The sequence below is a fragment of the Manduca sexta genome, chromosome 20 (genome assembly GCF_014839805.1).
Source record: "Manduca sexta isolate Smith_Timp_Sample1 chromosome 20, JHU_Msex_v1.0, whole genome shotgun sequence".
Lineage (NCBI taxonomy): Eukaryota > Metazoa > Arthropoda > Insecta > Lepidoptera > Sphingidae > Manduca > Manduca sexta.
The window spans coordinates 9,913,757-9,931,919 of record NC_051134.1 but is presented as its reverse complement, the minus strand read 5'-3'; the positions used below and the strand labels follow the sequence as shown (position 1 = coordinate 9,931,919).

Sequence of the window (18,163 nt, the reverse complement as noted above, 5' to 3'; positions counted from 1 at the left end):
TTATTGCGTTACGAATGCCGTTTTGAGGTCTCGGGTTCAATTCCCTGGCTTGGGTTAAGTAGGTATTCCTATATTAGTCCAGTATCGAATTTCTACCTCATATGGCGCTAGTATCGTTCCTATCCCATTATAGAATTAAATACATATGGTGAGTTGATACACTAGTACCTCTACCTACCTCTTCGTTGATAAAAGGGCGTAACGGGTAAGTGTGTTAATCTAAATACTAATCTGAGTACCATTTACCCGTCTCGTATTTAACTGGCGAATAACATATGCTGACACATTATAAGGCCCCACTATTATACTCGAAAGCAATTTATACCCAACTTCAATCTATGTTTATACCCAACATCAATCTATGTTTTCCACACCTTAGTTACGTAAACCTTGTACATATGTATTCAAGTCACGTACACTTAAGTCCTGTAAGTCGTACGCAAGGCTTTTTGTTCTTAGTCTAGGGATAAAATCTTAGACAGCTTCGACGTAGTCTAAGCGCATGTTTCGCCGCACCTAAGAAATATGTCAAATAAGATGGTCAATATCTATGATGCTACGTTAAAATTTGTACTTACTATTCTGCCGTGCTAAGCTCAAAAGCGGTATCTCAAAAGGAATCAAAATCTTGATTTTTATGTCGTCAGATAGCTTAAAGAAATACCCATCAATGAACTAACCTAAATAACGGTATCTTGTTTAGAACTTCTTAATAAAAACCTTAAAACAGTTTCTCTGTTTCAATTTTACTTAACTATAAAACTATATTTACAAACCTTCGATTATCTTGAAATAAAGTTTCCCTGATATATCGCTTTTGCGCTTGGCACGGCAGTATTAACATTAGTTGTGGTTAAGAGACACTGCTCACTTATATATTGCAAAACATACACAACTTATTAATATTTTAATAATATTTTACGGCAAAGTAACATTGCATGGTTGTAAGTAAGTAGAACAAAACAGTCATTTTGACATTGCGTTACTAAATGGAACCATTTTAATATTTTGATTGATTTTAATTGCTTCATCTGTGCCAAAGCGATTCAGGATCCAAGTAATTCGGGTACAAGCCGACAACCGCGGGTTTGTGTTGTACCTAATGAGAGTACAATAAAAAGTATTATGAACCTTATAAACACACGTTCTGATGACGTTGCAATGGACATTGCTTAACATTGAATTTCTTAACATTTTCGCTTATAACTTTTTTATTTATAGTTCTATGACAAAAAGTTACTGGACCAACGTTGTAGAGAATTTAATTTGCAACAAAAAATGTTCATACATTTTTTTTGTCAGATAAATAGTTTAAGAGATACATCGTAAAAACCATTTCAACCCCTATTTTCAAGATGGCGGCCGTGGGACAAGGGTGGCGACCCCACAAACTTGGTTTTAGCTTTAGACTGACCCCCCCTACACTTCAAAAAAATAAAATTGCGTCCTCTAAAAAACGCAAGGTAACGCCTAAAAAATGTAACATTTCAATGGACTACGTGTATATATAATCGCGATTGCAATACGTCACCTCAGAAATTTTGAGTACAATGAATAATCACCACTAAAAAAGAATAAGAAAAGGCGAAAGCTCCGTGTCTTTATTCATGTGAAATAAAGTATTAAATCACACAATTCGCGGCAGTCGCGAACCCATAAATTTACTTTCTTTTGCAGACATTTTGTGATATTACTTTTATGTTTTTTCATACGAGCATGGCAGTGACTTCGCTGCAGCTGATGGTAAGTGAAGTGAGGACCAATAGAATCTCGACTGACGAAAGATGATTACCCCTCGACAGTCGACACAATTATGCCGGCCTATTAGAACCGAATATGCACAGACTGATGCCCGAACGGGGCGCAGTTACATGGGACACTATGGCGGGTTCTACAGTAAAATTTTCTCTGTCTCTTTATGTTCTAAACATAGCGACCACTATGGAAGACGCATTGCGGGCGAATATAAAATATATCCTACAATATGAAAATAGACGAAATTGCACCAAATTATTTGATGTGTACTAGATGCTCTATTGGAACACCTATATATTCAATCAGTTTCTCAACATAACAGTAATTACAAGCTTGCCAAAAATTACATATTAGTTAATGCTCACCATACGAAATTACATTAAAAATAGCAAATTTAAATACAAATTATAATAAAATGTCCCCAGATAATTGGACATAATATGAAACAAAGTATAATTACTCCCACAGGTCAATAATGTTTCATGTATTTTAATGTAATTGCAGAACCAATATTTATAACACGTGATGACCAAAACATACTAAAAATAAACTCATTATCTATTGAAACGGCTCTTTTATGAAATAACTAACTTTTGCTCGCGGGTCCGCCCGTGTGAATAAGTTTTCCGGGATATAGTTTCCTGAAATAAAAGTCCCGCTACATATTATTTCCGGCATAGAAAGTAGCCTATGTCCTTCCCAGGGTCTTAAACTATCCCCATACTGAGGTTTTTATTTTATAGTATATTTTTAGAACTATTTAAGAAGAACAATTATATCTTACATTATTTTACGTAACTTTAACCGTTTAATAAATATTCCCGGTTTTGCCAACATATTCCGTTAATGCTCCGCTCCTTTTGGTCATAGCGTATGTAGAAATGAAATGACATGATTTATTTGAATCTGTAAAATGTTAAACATTATTTAGATTCCGTCAATATAAACTCTACCACCAGTTCGGAAAGCAGTTCTCACCAGAGAAGAACGGGCAAGAAACTCTGGTGTTGCTCTTTTCAATCAGTTTATAGCCTTATAGCATTCCTCGATAAATGGGCTATCCAACACTGAAATAATTTTTAAATTCAAACCGATGATTTCTTAAATTAGTGCATTCAAACAAACAAACTCTGCTTTATATAAAAGTATAGATTAACAACTCCCAAAAAATATTGTCCAAAAGCGAGCAGTAGTGTGTTTATGTTTCTAAAACAACCCTAATTTGTACACAGTAATGACAACACAGAGTGACTTAACCCCCACGTCCCTGTATTTACGAAAATGAGTATACAAATTGCATGAAACTGGTCACATGTTTACCCGTGAGCGTAAAATATGGTTTCAATTCTACATAATTTATGAAGTAAATTTGTTTATAGGCTTTCAAGCGATCCGTTCATAACTGGTATAAGTTAATATGTACTATGTAAGGAGCAACTGTCAAGTAATTTTTGCCAAACTTGTAATTACTGTTATGTTGACAAATTGATTCAATATTGGTGTTCCACTAGGGGCATCTAGTACATATAAAATAACTTGGCTCAATTTCGTCGTTTTTCATATTGTTAAGATATATTTTATATCCGCCCGCATAGAGACCACCATACACAAGGTGTTAAAACCCGCTATAGTGGCTCAAGTAAGTAAGTCGCGATCCGGGATCCGCCTGTGTATATCCGGTTCCAGCAGGCCGGCATAATTGTGTCGACTGTCGAGGGATAATCATCTCTCGTCAGTCAACATTCTATTGGACCCCACTCCACTTACCATCAGGTGTAGAGGTCATTTTGTCGTGACAGAAAAATAACGCCTGTGTAGTTATTACCGCCAACAAAAAATTCTGTCATTCAACTATTAGACAGACTGGTAGATAGAGAGTGCAATATACATACTCATACCGTGTTGTATCGTTATAAACACACATAAATAAAACTTACACACTTGGCTGTTTTACGCACATTAACCAACCAAATGCAGTTTTAAAAACGTATGCATGAGCTTTTTCTTCTTAAAATTTATTTTAGCAGCAAGGAAAGATCATACCAGACCTTTATATGTATCTATTGGCTAAGATCTGCATTGGTAGATTTTTAAATTAATGTACGATCAGTAAAATTTGGCGATTTAAGCAAAAAAAAAAAGTATGCCAATCTGTTGTTAGGACCAAAGATTTTACGTAACCATTAGAGGCTAGAATACTTTTGAGATCAGAAATTGCTCAAAACTATTTCCATATGTTTCGTATGAAACAACACTCCTAATTCGCTTTCGAACATAACAAAACTTTGTATTCAGAGTCCATTAACCATTAGAGCTAGGTATTCACAATTGTTTCGTATTGTCTGCACTTATGCTATAAAAATAGTTATAAAGGGAAAATTAGACCTTTTATATGTTTCTTTCTAATGGATAAAAGCTACTTAACCACTTTTGACATTTCTTTCACTAATAGGTTTCACAAAACATTACCTCGGAGTGATAATTTTTATTTTAGGTGTTAATGCAGGCGAAGCCACGAGCAAAAGCTAGTATATTTTATAAAATGTAGAAAAAACAGAAAACACATTATTACGCCATTATCGCCGAAGGGGTAGGCAAAGATGCTACCAAGGCACCCACTTCGCCATGTGTGCTCCGTCCCATGATGTGATAGAGAATGAAAATACCACCATATCGGATACAAATTCCAGACACCAGTCTTGTACCGAAAAAAAAACCCAATATCACTTTGCCTACATCCCAACCCAATATCACTTTCCCTATCCTTCCCTTTTGTCACATCCTTCCCCCTACCCTGTCAATCCTCCCACTCCCGGTACCCTGCAGTCGTAAAACCGAGGGGTACCAGTATCCCATTTGCAGGTTCCTCTCGGTGGTGACTGTAGGGTTTCCACTAAATATCACTTTACCCGACCCGGACTTCAAACCCGTGACCTCAGAGCGGTAGTCATATACAACACGCAATACAACTCCGCCACGGAGACAGAAAACAAACAATATTTAATATTAGACCTGTCTCGTTCTTTCAAACAATCTGTTAACGTCATTTTCTTTGATATTCTTTTTAAAAAGTACGAAACATTTAAAACATTTCCAACTTTCGCCATTTGGACTAATATTTCAGCCGAGTGAAACGAACTCATTTCTACTTTTTCTTTTTTTACATTGTTGATATATATTTATATCGTACTTGCGAGCGAAACTGAGTTCACCTATTAACATCGACCAAAGACCATCGACCTTGGTTATTCAAGGTTTCATAGCTGTCTAAGCAACCGCTAAGTTGTCGAAGTTCGGAGAAACGATGGGTCTCTTTTAACGTGCTCTTTTAAGCTTGCCTGGGTAGGTTGCCCTATTTTTTATTTCAGCTGACAAGCAACAGTGTGTAGTCACTATTGTCTTCCGGTTTGAAGGACATTGTAGCTAGTGTAACTACTGGACATAATAAGACATCTCATGTCTCAGGGTTACGAGCGTAGTGATTCCACTACGGATGGTGTTTCTAATGTTTATTGGCAGCCGTATCGCTTACCATCAGGTGAACGGCAAACTCGTCTCGTCATTCAAATGAAAAAAAAAATCAAATTTCTTCCCCCTTACCAGTTACCTGCGGGGATCCACAGGGATGAATATTGGGCACACTACTCTATATATAGCGCTGATATTATTAGCTGCTTCTAATCGGTGATCGACGAATATTTTAGCCAATCTACACAATTATGCCTATTCAATATCTGTAAGAATTATTTACAGATAGTATGCGGGATATCAGCCATGGTGATGGGCAGCGTGGCCTTCATAGAAGAGAGGCAGAAGTTCAACATGGGTCTCGGGATACCAGCTGGTGGTGTTAGCGTGGTTGCTGCTGGTATGGACGAATTAAATATCTAGAATTCATAAAGCAAGCTATAGCTTGATGGTAGACACTTTCCCACCCTCACACACACCACTACAACTCCTGTAAGGGATCAGCAGTGGCATGCATTTTATGACACGGAGCGGTGAAGCTCGGCGAGTCTCAGGGAAAACTAATATGTCATTATCCCGCAACGAAATTAATCAAATAGAAAGGGAGGAGTTGGAAATATAACTTGATGGTAATAGATATGTCAAAACTTTAACTTTAAAATATAAGGTATTCTTGAGTTTATATTATATCATTAAATAATTATAATATACAGCAAGAGAAATCGGACCTATTGTTAATCAGTCCTACTTATAAAACATTCGTAAAGCTATACTTAGTTAAAACACAAATTTACTTGATCAGCTGTAAGTCAAAACCCGCCATCTTGCCTTTTAATTAGGTTTAAACTAGGAATCGGTGATGTTTTGACAGCTATTTAAGCAATTCTTAACCCCCTCTTAACGCTTAAACAAGTTTATAAGCAAGAATGAATGTTGTCAAATACTACCAATATATTACATAAAAAGTCCCAAAGTCAAATTGCACGCAGACATATCTATTTTCTCGTGTATTATTATAATAAATAAGACAGTATCTTATTGATTATGAATACTCCGGCAGAAATAAACCTAACGATGAACAAATACAAATAAACACTGTTCACAAGCAAACAAAACAAATATTCCAACATTACATTATTCAAATGTACTAAGAACAATAAATATGCTCATTTTCATAGCTGTGTCAATCCATACGTCGCGGGGCTGGGCCGCAGTGGCGGGCGTGGCGGGCGCGGGAGCGGGAGCGGCGAGCGTTTTGTGGGCGGCGGCCGCGTGTCTACTGTTAGCGCTTATTGTACAATGCTGCAGGACAATACTGGACCCGCCTGGACTTGATCATAGGTGAGATGACCCTAAAATGTCTACCTGCCGAGGGGTAATCATCTCTCGTCAGTCGACATAATTATGCCGGCTAGTTGGAACTGGATATACATAAGCTGATCCCGGAATGCGACTCACTTACGTGGGCCACGGCTATGGGTTGCAACACCTTATGTACGGTAGTCGCTATCCGGGCGAATATTAAATATTTCATACTACCAGAAAAACCTCTGCCTACCCCTTCGAAGATAGAGGCGTGATGTGTTTTTGATCTAATCACTCGTTTACCCAATTTCTGCTATAAGTAGAATAAAGTGTCATATTATGCTCCGAGATATTCGAGCTAGAATAGAATTATATTATAATGTACTTACTCATTTTCGACTATAAAGTTTATGACTAACATTTCTGCGTACCAAACTCGGTATATTTAATCCCTAAAGTGTTCTTTCTTAACGACCTAATCTAAGTCACATTTATAACATCTCGTGAGATATAAACATAATGTAGTTTTAATTAATTTTGTCTGTCAAAAACAATGCCTAAGCAACTCTTGTAATTTAGAACAAAAATTTCATTATAACTAATGGTTTCTCCATTACTCGCAAGTATTAAGACATGCCCAGTTACCCACAGTCAGAAATTACGAACTCAAAACTAATTTTATGAACTAGCCTTTGATATAGCAAAGTTGTGTGTAACTTATTAACATTTGCGCCGATCTTACCTCTATTAGTGAGACGGTGCGCTAACTTCTAACAAGGATGAAGTAGCTAAGAATTTTCAAAGTTAAATGGCATTAAAGTTATATGAAAACGAATGTTGTTAAGTTAAATCATCGCAAATATCTAATTGGCACTATAAAAATGTTCGCATGATACATTCTAATTGTTTTGCTTTTATTCCACTCTTAAGGTGTTGGTACAAAATACTCCCCGCGTCTCCTTGGGGATCTAGTCCAGCCTCCATGTCAATTATTATACATTGGACATGAATCGTTGTCCGTGAAATTCAAAACTCGAGCCTTCCTTGTTCAGGGATCACGTACTGCCACTAACCGTGGAACGATCACGATCACGCTGACTGAGTGGTGGCCAAGACAAGGCAAGGGTAGCGTGGGCCTTCCAGCGGCAAGATGGGTGGACGATATTGTAAGAATTGCGGATCGAACTTGGATGCGATTGAGTGACATAATGTGAGAGAGGTCTATACCCAGCAGTGGGACTCTACAGGTTGTGAATGATGATGATGAATTTGTTAAATTGTTTAACCCGATAGCAAGCGTATAGCCTTAAACTGCCAAAATACTAAATCTAATACTTGTTACAGCGACGCCCCACCAGACGAAGACTCCAGGCCATCATCACGCGATTTGGTTGTTATCGCGTGCGTGCAAATCGCTTTGGCAGCGGCGACGCTCCTAAGCGCGGCAGTGTGTGCGCGCATTGACTGCGGCAAATGACGTGAGCCGCAGCGCTCCCTGACGCGACGTCGTGTCAGCGAAGCGCCCGCTCCCGCTACCGCCTCCGCTTCTACTGACCGCAATGTGTCCACACCCGATGACGTAATCATTGAAAGGGAGAAAGGCGGCCGCGTCGCCTGGCTCATATAAAATATCACACCTATTCATCTTTGTTATGATGATGCCCTATTGATGATAGCGTGATGAAAGGCATTTGTTGGATGATGTGACAATGGTGATATGGATTTGAATTTGATGTGTCATTTATTATTGTAATGTGGTAAAGACTTTTTGTGATATAGTTAATGTAAATAAATGGTCGTTTTAAAATATTTGTAGACGTTGTGTTCTGAAGAAATAAATTTCGCAAATTAAAAATATTTCATTATGAAACTCAAAAAATATACCTTTTTGAGCTTCTGAGATGGTTTTAAACATGTTTTTTTATTCTATAATACATATAGGAAACTCGATAGTTTTGTTAAACTGAATGATAATACTGATACATTCTATAAAACTATTATCTTTGACTTATTCTGATAAGAACACTTAGGATTTTACAACTTCTGAATAAATGTTACTCATCGTATAAGCCGATCAAATACAAAAGTCACACTATAATCTATACTTCCAAATAAATGTTAATAAAATGAGTATCATCCACAAACTGTCAAATAAATTTACACACAACACAACAACGGAATGAACTCCGTTCATTGGTGTTCCCCGAGCGCTATGAATTTTCCTCCTACAAACGAGGTTTAAAAAGAGTTCTCACATCCCTGTAGGCAAAGGCTCGGCTGTGCCTCTGGCATTGGTTTAGTCCATGAGCGGCGGACCGCTTGCTCATTTGCCTACTAAGGCAATAAAAAATACAAGCCATTAATGTCATAGAGAATATACGTAAGCAAGTGCCACGAGCTATCTCTCTTCTCTTCTATGCCGTTTTTTTTCATGGCTAAATGTCGTGCCCGCTATATACAATAATTAATAAAACCCGATTTTTCAATAACAAAATACTGCGTGAACAATCTGCGTTGAGTCATTAGATATGCAAGAACGTAACGCCTTTTATTCCTTTAGGTCTGCATTAGATTTAGTATCAGGTTATGTCTCTCGCCTACACACAAGCTACTGTAACTCCAGTAAGCTAGAATGGATCGCATTTTTGACACCGAGCGGTGTTCAGCGAGTCTCTGGAACACTAATCTATCTAAACCCTCAATTAATTAAAAAGATTAGAGGAGTTGGGAATATAAATTGTTCAATTTACTTCAAGTACAAGGACGTACAACGAGTGAGCCAGCTGCAAGACATGGTTTTATTGCTTTGAATGGCGAGACGAACTTGCTGTTTGCGTGATGATAAGCAATACGACCGCCCATAAGCAGTAGAAACATCAACACCTTAAATTACAAAGTATTATTTGGTATTCCACGGCGCACGCCATCCTAAGACAAGAGGTATTAAGTCTTATTATGTCCAGTAGTTACACTGGCTACAATATCCTTCAAATCGGAATAGTGACTACACACTGCTGCTTGGCGGCAGAAGTAGACACAGGCGGACTTTCACATATGAGAGACTTACCATCAGTAAAAAAGGAATACATTTTGAAGGGTCCTAGCGTCCGAGCTGTCAAAGATTCCTATAATGGGTATGACTAAACGCCGATAAATGCTAAAATTTTCTTAATCTACAATGCCCACCTGGTTAATAAAGGCTCTCAGTCGAGAAGATATAAGAAAAATGCTAAAGATAGGCAAACTTAATCCCTTATCCCTAAGGGGCAGACAGAGGCGCAACTAGTAATCCCAGTTTTCGCCATGCCATCCCATGACGTGGCTCATACTGGACTTTTGCGTGAGATCTTTAGGCGCTCCCAACCCTTGTAAATTAAGTGACCATGCTGAGGGCAACCCACTAACCGGTTACGAACCTAGATTCAGGACGGTCGCTGGAAGAGGACGAGACATCAGCGATTATGTTATAAAACTTTCTAGACATTTCCATAACGCTATTATGTAAACAAAGGGATGTTATCCGGACCTTTGTGCTTTGTATTTATTGTTCCTGGACTAAGAATGAATAAAAATGTTTAGTATAACGTAAAATATAACATTTTTCGACGTAAAACAAATAACTATTTTATTTAAAAAAAAATATAAATAATTGTCGCAATCCTAGATTTATACCGATATGGGTTTAGTTATGTTTGAATACGCTAATGCTGGAAAGAACTGCTCCGAGTTTGAAATACATAAACGAAAATACAATATAGATATTAGATCCTCAATTTACCATTTTTTTGTTTTCTATAAAGTCGCAAGTGAATATAATACCACAAATCTATCTGTATGCAATATAACTAACTGTACAAAACTTGTGATGGCCATGGTACCCATAACACAAGTTAAATCTTATTTTGGGTAGCAGTGTTCAATATACCTACTAAAAAAATTGTTGTAATGCTATTTATAACTTAGCATATTATTGAATGTCCGCAGATTCAAATCCCAAGGGCACACACCTCTGACTTTTCTAAAATCATGTGTGTATTCTTTGTGAATTTATCGTTCGCTTTAACGGTGAAGGAAAACATCGTGAGGAAACCTGCACATCTGGGAAGTTCTCTATAGGAATTTCGAAGGTATGTGAAGTCTACCAATCCGCACTCGGCCAGCGTGGTGGACTAAGGCCTAATCCCTCTCAGTAGTAGAGAAGGCCCGTGCTCAGCAGTGGGAAAGTATATAATACAGGGCTGATATTATTATTATTATATTATTAAATGGTATCGGTACCATACTATGTTCTTTGTTTGAAATAAAAAAAGTTATAAAGGTACCTTTTTATTCGCTTTAATACTCGTAAAAATTAATTTAATGGGATGAATATTAGTGTTGTATCACTTACAATCAAACTGCTTTCTTATAGCATCCATGATACTTCCAAGAAACATGTGTTGTAATTATTTTTTTCACTTGCTTTACTAACTACTACAAACTAGGAACCAACCATAATTACATCTGCGAATGCATCCTCGACACAATTGGACGGTACGGACAAACTATGTTAAAGTTCATAAAACACTTTTACAACAAGAACGCTTGTGAGCTTCTAAACAGAATAATAGTATACGGTATTCTTAGGACTTTTTATTTATTATTTACGCGAATGTTTGATATTGAAAATAAATAGGTTTATGGATTTTATCCTTTCTAATTTATGTGATTTTAAAGGCTTCTTCGAAACATCGGGAATAAAATTAAACTAAAATTGAGTTAACGCCGGAGTAGATGTAATTCAATATCGATATATTTATATTGACAGAAGGAGATCTTTTTTGTAGGTAGGAAAAGTGGGGAAAGGATGGGAACCCCTTTAGGATGAGCGGAGGGAAATCTTCTCGAGCCTTTATAGGCATCAACGTATATTTATAACCATGAGGTATACAAACTTAACAGTGTGTAGTACCTAATCTTTACCTAGGTCCGCGACAAACGTCCGTCCTCGTATGGGTATAGTACATTCGGTGTGGACATCGAGTACACAAAAGGCAGAAGCTGATTATCTGATATTTCGTCAGTGATCTTAACCACAAACAAAGATACATAATAACAAGAATCATAAACACATTGCCAACTTTGAGCCAAAAGTATTAGGACCAAAGAATGATGGGGTTATTTCTGAAAACCATACGAAACGCAGTTTAGGCCTTATTTTTTTTAAATTACAAGCAATAATTTAACATCAAGAAACCTATTTGCTCTACGTTATCTGCTAAATCACTGATTGGACAGTCTATGAAGTTTCCAGAATCTCGCCAGCAAACATCCTCTCGTTTCAGTTTCTACATCACAATAGGAACTCACGAGCGTAAACTATGCGAAACTCGGTAGAGCACTTTCACAATTGCAGAAGTTATCCTATTCACATTTAAAAGTCCGCAAACAATAATGAAATTTTGTTCTACGCAAATATATTCATGCTTCAGACTCCTCCTCTTCGAACCAGCCTCTTTAGAATATCCCAAAGAACGTGATACGTAAATCGATGTCGTTTCATTTTGATAGTTGTAATTGGATAAGAGACCAATGCATCAAATCTGTCTTTCTTTTTTCTTTTTCTTACTTTTCAGGTGTATAATAATATTAATATCTGCCCTGAATTATATACTGTCCCACTGTTGGGCACGGGCCTCCTCTACTAACATCGGGAAGAGGCCTTAGTCCATCACGCTGGCCTAGTGCGGGTTGGTAGACTTCACACACCCTTGAAAATTCCTGATAGAGAATTTCTCAAATATGCAGGTTTCCTCGTGATGTTTTCCTTCACCGTTAAAGCAAGCGATAATTCACAATTTTTTTTTTAGAAAAGTCAGAGGTATGTGCCCTTGGGATTTGAACCTGCGGACATTCGTCTCGGCAGTCCGTTCCACAACCAACTACGCTATCGCCGCTTAGATGATCAGAAATTAACAATAATTAAATGTAATATATACAGCATACGCCCTTGTATGTCATTATGACCTTCGATGGTTAATTGGGGAGATATCTCAAGAACAAATGGTCCTTCGTATAACAACACTTTAATATAATCATTATAAATGAGACTAATAGAAACTCGACAAGTCCGAAGACATTTACAAAGGGTTCAGTATAAAGGAGTAAATAAAATATCGTTTACACATATTATACCTCTAAAAGGGTAGTTAGTAGGAGTTCGACTTTACACCTACTTAGATCATGTTTTGTTTTCCTAGTACACCGAAATGAACCAGACCCTAATGTAAGTATAATGTATTCCAAATATAAACCCAAATATACTGTGTACACTCTTACGTGTAATAGGGCGAGCCTATCGCCATAACTGACAGAAATTCCAGACTTCGGTCTGATACTGAGCAGAAAAACCCAAATATCACTTTACCCGACCTGGGATTCGAACCCAAGACCTCAGAGTGCTGCCGTATCGCGCATGCAGTACAACTACGCCACCAAAGCAGTTCAGTATAGTGGTATATAATTCTCCAAATAGTACCCACTGACATCAAAAACCCTCTAAATAAATACTTCGTAACTTAACAAGGAACCCTAATATCCCTATTACTCAAATTGATCGGTTATTCTCCAATATTTCTGCAAATTAATATGGCAGAGGGGAGGCAGCCATTACCCACCCGAATTGGCAAACTACGCCTACAATTCATATAAAAACAATAAGCACTGATAATGAAATTATCTTTACTACATGTGTTATTGCCATATTATCTCTTGATGATATACAAATATTCGAAGGAAAATATGGATAAATATATGGATGCGTATTCTCAACATTTTTGTCGACAGTTGTGTTCGGTAAATGGCAATAGCCCGATATTACATGAAACCATAGCTGCTAAAAACGGGTTTTACTAACTAAAACCACAACCTAACCTAACCCTAAAAAGGAAAAAGATGGGAAGCTATTTTTTATGTTTCATGAGCCGCTTAATCGGAATCAATATGGTATTGAGAATTATTTAAAATTAATGATAGATTACTATTGCGTATACTGCGTAACCTAACCTGTCGGACTTTTTTTTAACTCTGCAGAGCATCTACAATGGTTTATAGACGATGGGGGTTATTAAGCCTTGCTCGCTTTCCGTCGGTGCGATAAAAAAACTGCGGATGAGTCGGCCAACTAGTCCTACCGATTACAAACATAGCGCACTCCCACGAGCTCTCCATACTGATATAAACCCAAAAATAACTCAGTCTGTTACGTCCCCATGGAATGGAAATATAAAATTTATTTCCTATTTTGGGAGTATATGAATAAACTAAACGACAATAAAAAAAAAAACAATTGAGTTTCTTTATCTGTATCATGCACTTTACTTTATTAACTGGTTTTGAAAAGAGCAACACTAGAGTTTCTTGCCGGTTCTTCTCTGATGAGAACTGCTTTCCGAACTGGTAGTAAAGTTAATATTGACGGAATCTCAGTAATGTATAACATTTACAGATTCAAATAAATTATTTCATTTTGTAGATACACTGGAACGATATATTTGGTACGGAGTAAAATTAACCCTGAAAAAAGACATTGAATATTTTTTTTAAAACTGAATTCCATGCGGGCGAACCCATGAGGAAAGGCTGGTATACATTAATCATATAATTCACCTTGTAATGTAAAAATATCCCTCGACAAATATAACTTATTATATATAAACAGTATAAGATTACTTTACTATAATAGTATTGTAAATATTTCTCTAGATAAGGTAATGCCTTTAAGTAATATAAGTATGTAAATATACGTTTATGCTTTTATTTAATGTCTAGTCAGTAGTCACTAAGGAAATGTTTTGTGAAAAATGTAAATATATGACTTTCAAAATATTTGGTACTTTATTGAGCGCCAATATCTCCCTCTCTTTCTCTCTCTCTCTCTCTCTCTCTCACACTTCTAGGCTATGGATCCCACATGCTTTCCTGATTTTTCTTCTCCACTTCACTCTATGATATATCAATGAGCGCCACTATATTATTTTATGTCTTTAACACGCAAAATGCCATCAACAAGAAAATACTTAGGTGATATTTGAGAAAATTAAACAATACGATCTGCAATAGCGTAGTTGTATTCCTCGCGCACCCTGATACCACTCTCAGACCCCGGGTGCAAATTCCGAGATGGTCAAAGTGATATTGGGTTTCTCTCTTCAATAACTCTTCAGAAACGGAACACTTGACGAAAAATGGGTGCCCTGGTTGTATAACCTGGTTGTAGAAGTATTTCTACCTACCCCTTTTGGGTTTAGTCGTGATATCAGGGTACTACAGTAATGCACACGCGGATCTCACAAACCTTTCGCTAATACCTCCATTTGCGGCGCGTTTGTCAGTTTTGAACGCACCTTAGGGAGATGCCACCTATATCCGTCCTTTTAAATGATATAAACCCCATTCTACAATAGATTAATATTTCTCATAATAAATGTACGTAACGAAATAGTTCATACGAAATATTGTTACGTAATTTTCTGTCTCATATGTCCTTTTTGTTTGCCAAATAACGAAAAAGTTTATACGAAATATTGTGACACAAAACATCGTATTAATATTTCGCAATCTTTTTTGTTACGTACATTTATTCTGAGAAATACTCAGATCCTACGGTGTAATATTGACCATATAAACTAATTATTAACATCTGTATAAATACCATATACATATATTTATTTATAAATTGAATGAAAGTTTACAGTACTTGGCCAAAACACTTACATCTAACAATATAATCTAACTCTAAATTTAACAAAATAAAACAGCAATAACAATAAAATAAAATTCAAACTAATAACAAAATAACTAATATTATTTCCAATACTTAACTTACTAAGGACCATTTTAAAGCGTTTCTAAAAATAACTTTATACTATTGTAAATATGACAAGGTTTGATATAAAATATATCCAGATCTGTGTGATGAGCGTGCACGGCTTATTATACATGTTACAATATTATGATAACAAAGTTTTAGTCTCGATGCCTTTATAGAATCCTATTAAACTCTAGAAGACCTATACCAACAAACCAGCCCTTCTAAACCTACAATAAATATCCTCTAACATTCATTGATACACAAGCAGCATCGTAAATCATAAACGGCTCATTTTAACGACTTTAATTTTGACCTCTATCGCCAATGCATAGAGTTGCTTTTTGCGTAGCTATTCAAAGTTTAATAGCATCGTTTTAACTGACGCAGGATGTGTGTAAAGATATATGTACTAGCCTGGATCGGAAGGGCCTGAGTAATGTTGAGTGGTCTTCCGTCCCTCTGTAATGTATCCTATTTTTTTTAAATATTGTACCGTAAATACTTACAAATAGGGTTTATAGTTGAGCAGCAACCAATATTTATGGTAGTTGACAGGATTTTATCAGAACATTATCAATATATAAGTATGACTTGACATTAAATGTGGTGACATGTCAAATAAATTAAACTTATGAACTATAGATAAAATGATTTATTGTCTTCAACCAACTTTCCTTACTTGAAAAAGCAGAACGGACTGCCGAGGTTCAAACCCAAGAGCACCTCTGACTTTTCTAAACTTACTGTATAGTTTGTGAATTATCGTTTTGCTTTAACAGTGAAGGAAAACATTGTAATGAAACCTGCATACCTGAGAAATTCCCCAAGAATTTTGAGATTATGTAATATCATTACGCTATTGCAATATCATTAAATTCAAGTTAAAAAATGTCACCTTGTTTAAACGTCGTGTGTATACGCCCTTATTCTATTTTTAGTTTAAAATTACTTCTCTTATCTTTCCCACTCATTACCGCGCACACGTGACGTCGTATTTCAGGGGTGTCACCGGTGGGTTTTGATTTATTTCTCGCATTATTTACCTTCAGACCCGTTTAGGAAATGTGAACCTCTGAAATAAGGTGCATTATCTCGGAATACTATAGGTGAATTTTTACTCCGGGACTGTTTTATCCCGGTTTGTACGGGAACAGGAATACGGGCGGTCTAAAGGGAACTAATGAGAAACGAAAATAGAAATTATAATTATTTTAGTAAAAAATTCGCAATTACATAGGCTTGAATTACTGGTATTAAGTAAATTAAAGAAACATTTTTCTATTTGAATATTTATGTTAATTATAATTTTCCGCCACAGCCACCGCTTAAAGCCACGTATTCACTGAGTTCATTTTTTATTGCACATTTTAAGACCCCTTATAAAGGATACGCGATACAAGTTCTAAACTTAGTGCGCATCCTAACTCAGTTGTAACCTATATTAAATATGATTTGTAAATAAATAAATAAAGTGTGACATCAGCCGACAAATTAAAGTCAGCATCTTAAGATCGTCCCTATTTAATAAACAGTTATCAATATCTGAAAAAATATGTTAAGTCAAAATATATGACGGTATTTGACATGACTGAGTTTTGTTTATATAAGAGCAGTGACTCAGCTGAGAACAGGCTCTTAAATAACAGTTTAAGCTTGATCTACACAACGTGGTTCAATAAATTAACGTCCGAAATTAATAATCAATCTCAATCCAATGTATGCTATCTAAAACTAATAATTCAATCGTTTTATTGTATAAAGCATGCCAATAACCAATGTATAGATTGAGTTAACTAGCCCTAAAATCAATCGATCTTTGATATCTTTGAGATCCTACTCAAAGTTGAGTTTTATTTGTGAATGCGGCCTTAGGTCTTGTGCGTCATATGGCATCCTTGGAACGAAAGTGAAAACTTAAAGTTTATATATTTTATGATTTTATTCAAAAACGACCTTCTAAAACATGCTTTATAATCCTATGACAAGAAAAAGACAAAATTATAGAATATAAAAAGAGATTCTCACTTTCGACGAGAGCCCAATTCACTGCATCTATATTATTTTCAAATCCTTTTTCGTTTTTTTCTTATTACTTTGAATGACGAGACGAGCTTGCCGTTCGCCTGATAAGCGATACGACCGCCCATAAACAGTAGAAACACCATCCAACACATTGAATTATAAAGTATTGTTTGGTATTCCACTGCGCTCGCAATCCTGAGACATGACATGTTAAGTCTTATTATGACCAGTAGTTACACTGGCTACAATGTTCTTCAAACTGGAACACAACAGAGACTTCACACTGCTGTTTGGCGGCAGAAATAGAGACCTACCATCAGTAAAGAAGTTCGTTTCCCACAAATCGTCTTTTTTGAGTTACCTTACTTTTAAGGCTGCGAATTACGTTGCTAGTGAAAACGAGGCCTTAACAAGCCCGCACTCAGTGAATAAGTTTACGTGTAACTTTAAATATTCATGAACACAGAGAAGTTATATTCAGTACTCGTGCTTGAAATATTATGTAACTAAAATATTTTAATGTTTGTTCTTATGAAGTATGTTAATATTTATGCTAACTAATTTCATTCGTTAACAAGTTGTTCCAAAGCCGTTTTAAATGTGGGTGTATTGACACCCGCCCTTTATTCTTAAATTCCAATTACAGCAGTTTGATGCCCTGAATTTTAAAGCATGTAGATACGGTTCTAAAGAAATATTTTCACCTTTCATTTATCCACTACCTTGTTATTATTAATTATCCTGTAAGACATTTAATTCTAG

General features: G+C 36.2%; 1 protein-coding gene across 1 annotated transcript in view; it reads left to right on the top strand.

The window, feature by feature from the left end:
• Positions 1-8,328, top strand: part of LOC115440693 — a 54,463-nt gene extending 46,135 nt beyond the window's left edge. The window contains exons 4-6 of the mRNA XM_030165107.2: positions 5,509-5,623; positions 6,402-6,564; positions 7,873-8,328. Of these exons, the coding sequence (XP_030020967.2) occupies positions 5,509-5,623; positions 6,402-6,564; positions 7,873-8,005 (411 nt within the window). The 3' untranslated portion in view covers positions 8,006-8,328. The remainder of the gene's footprint in view (positions 1-5,508; positions 5,624-6,401; positions 6,565-7,872) is intronic.
• The last annotated feature ends 9,835 nt before the right edge of the window (positions 8,329-18,163 follow it).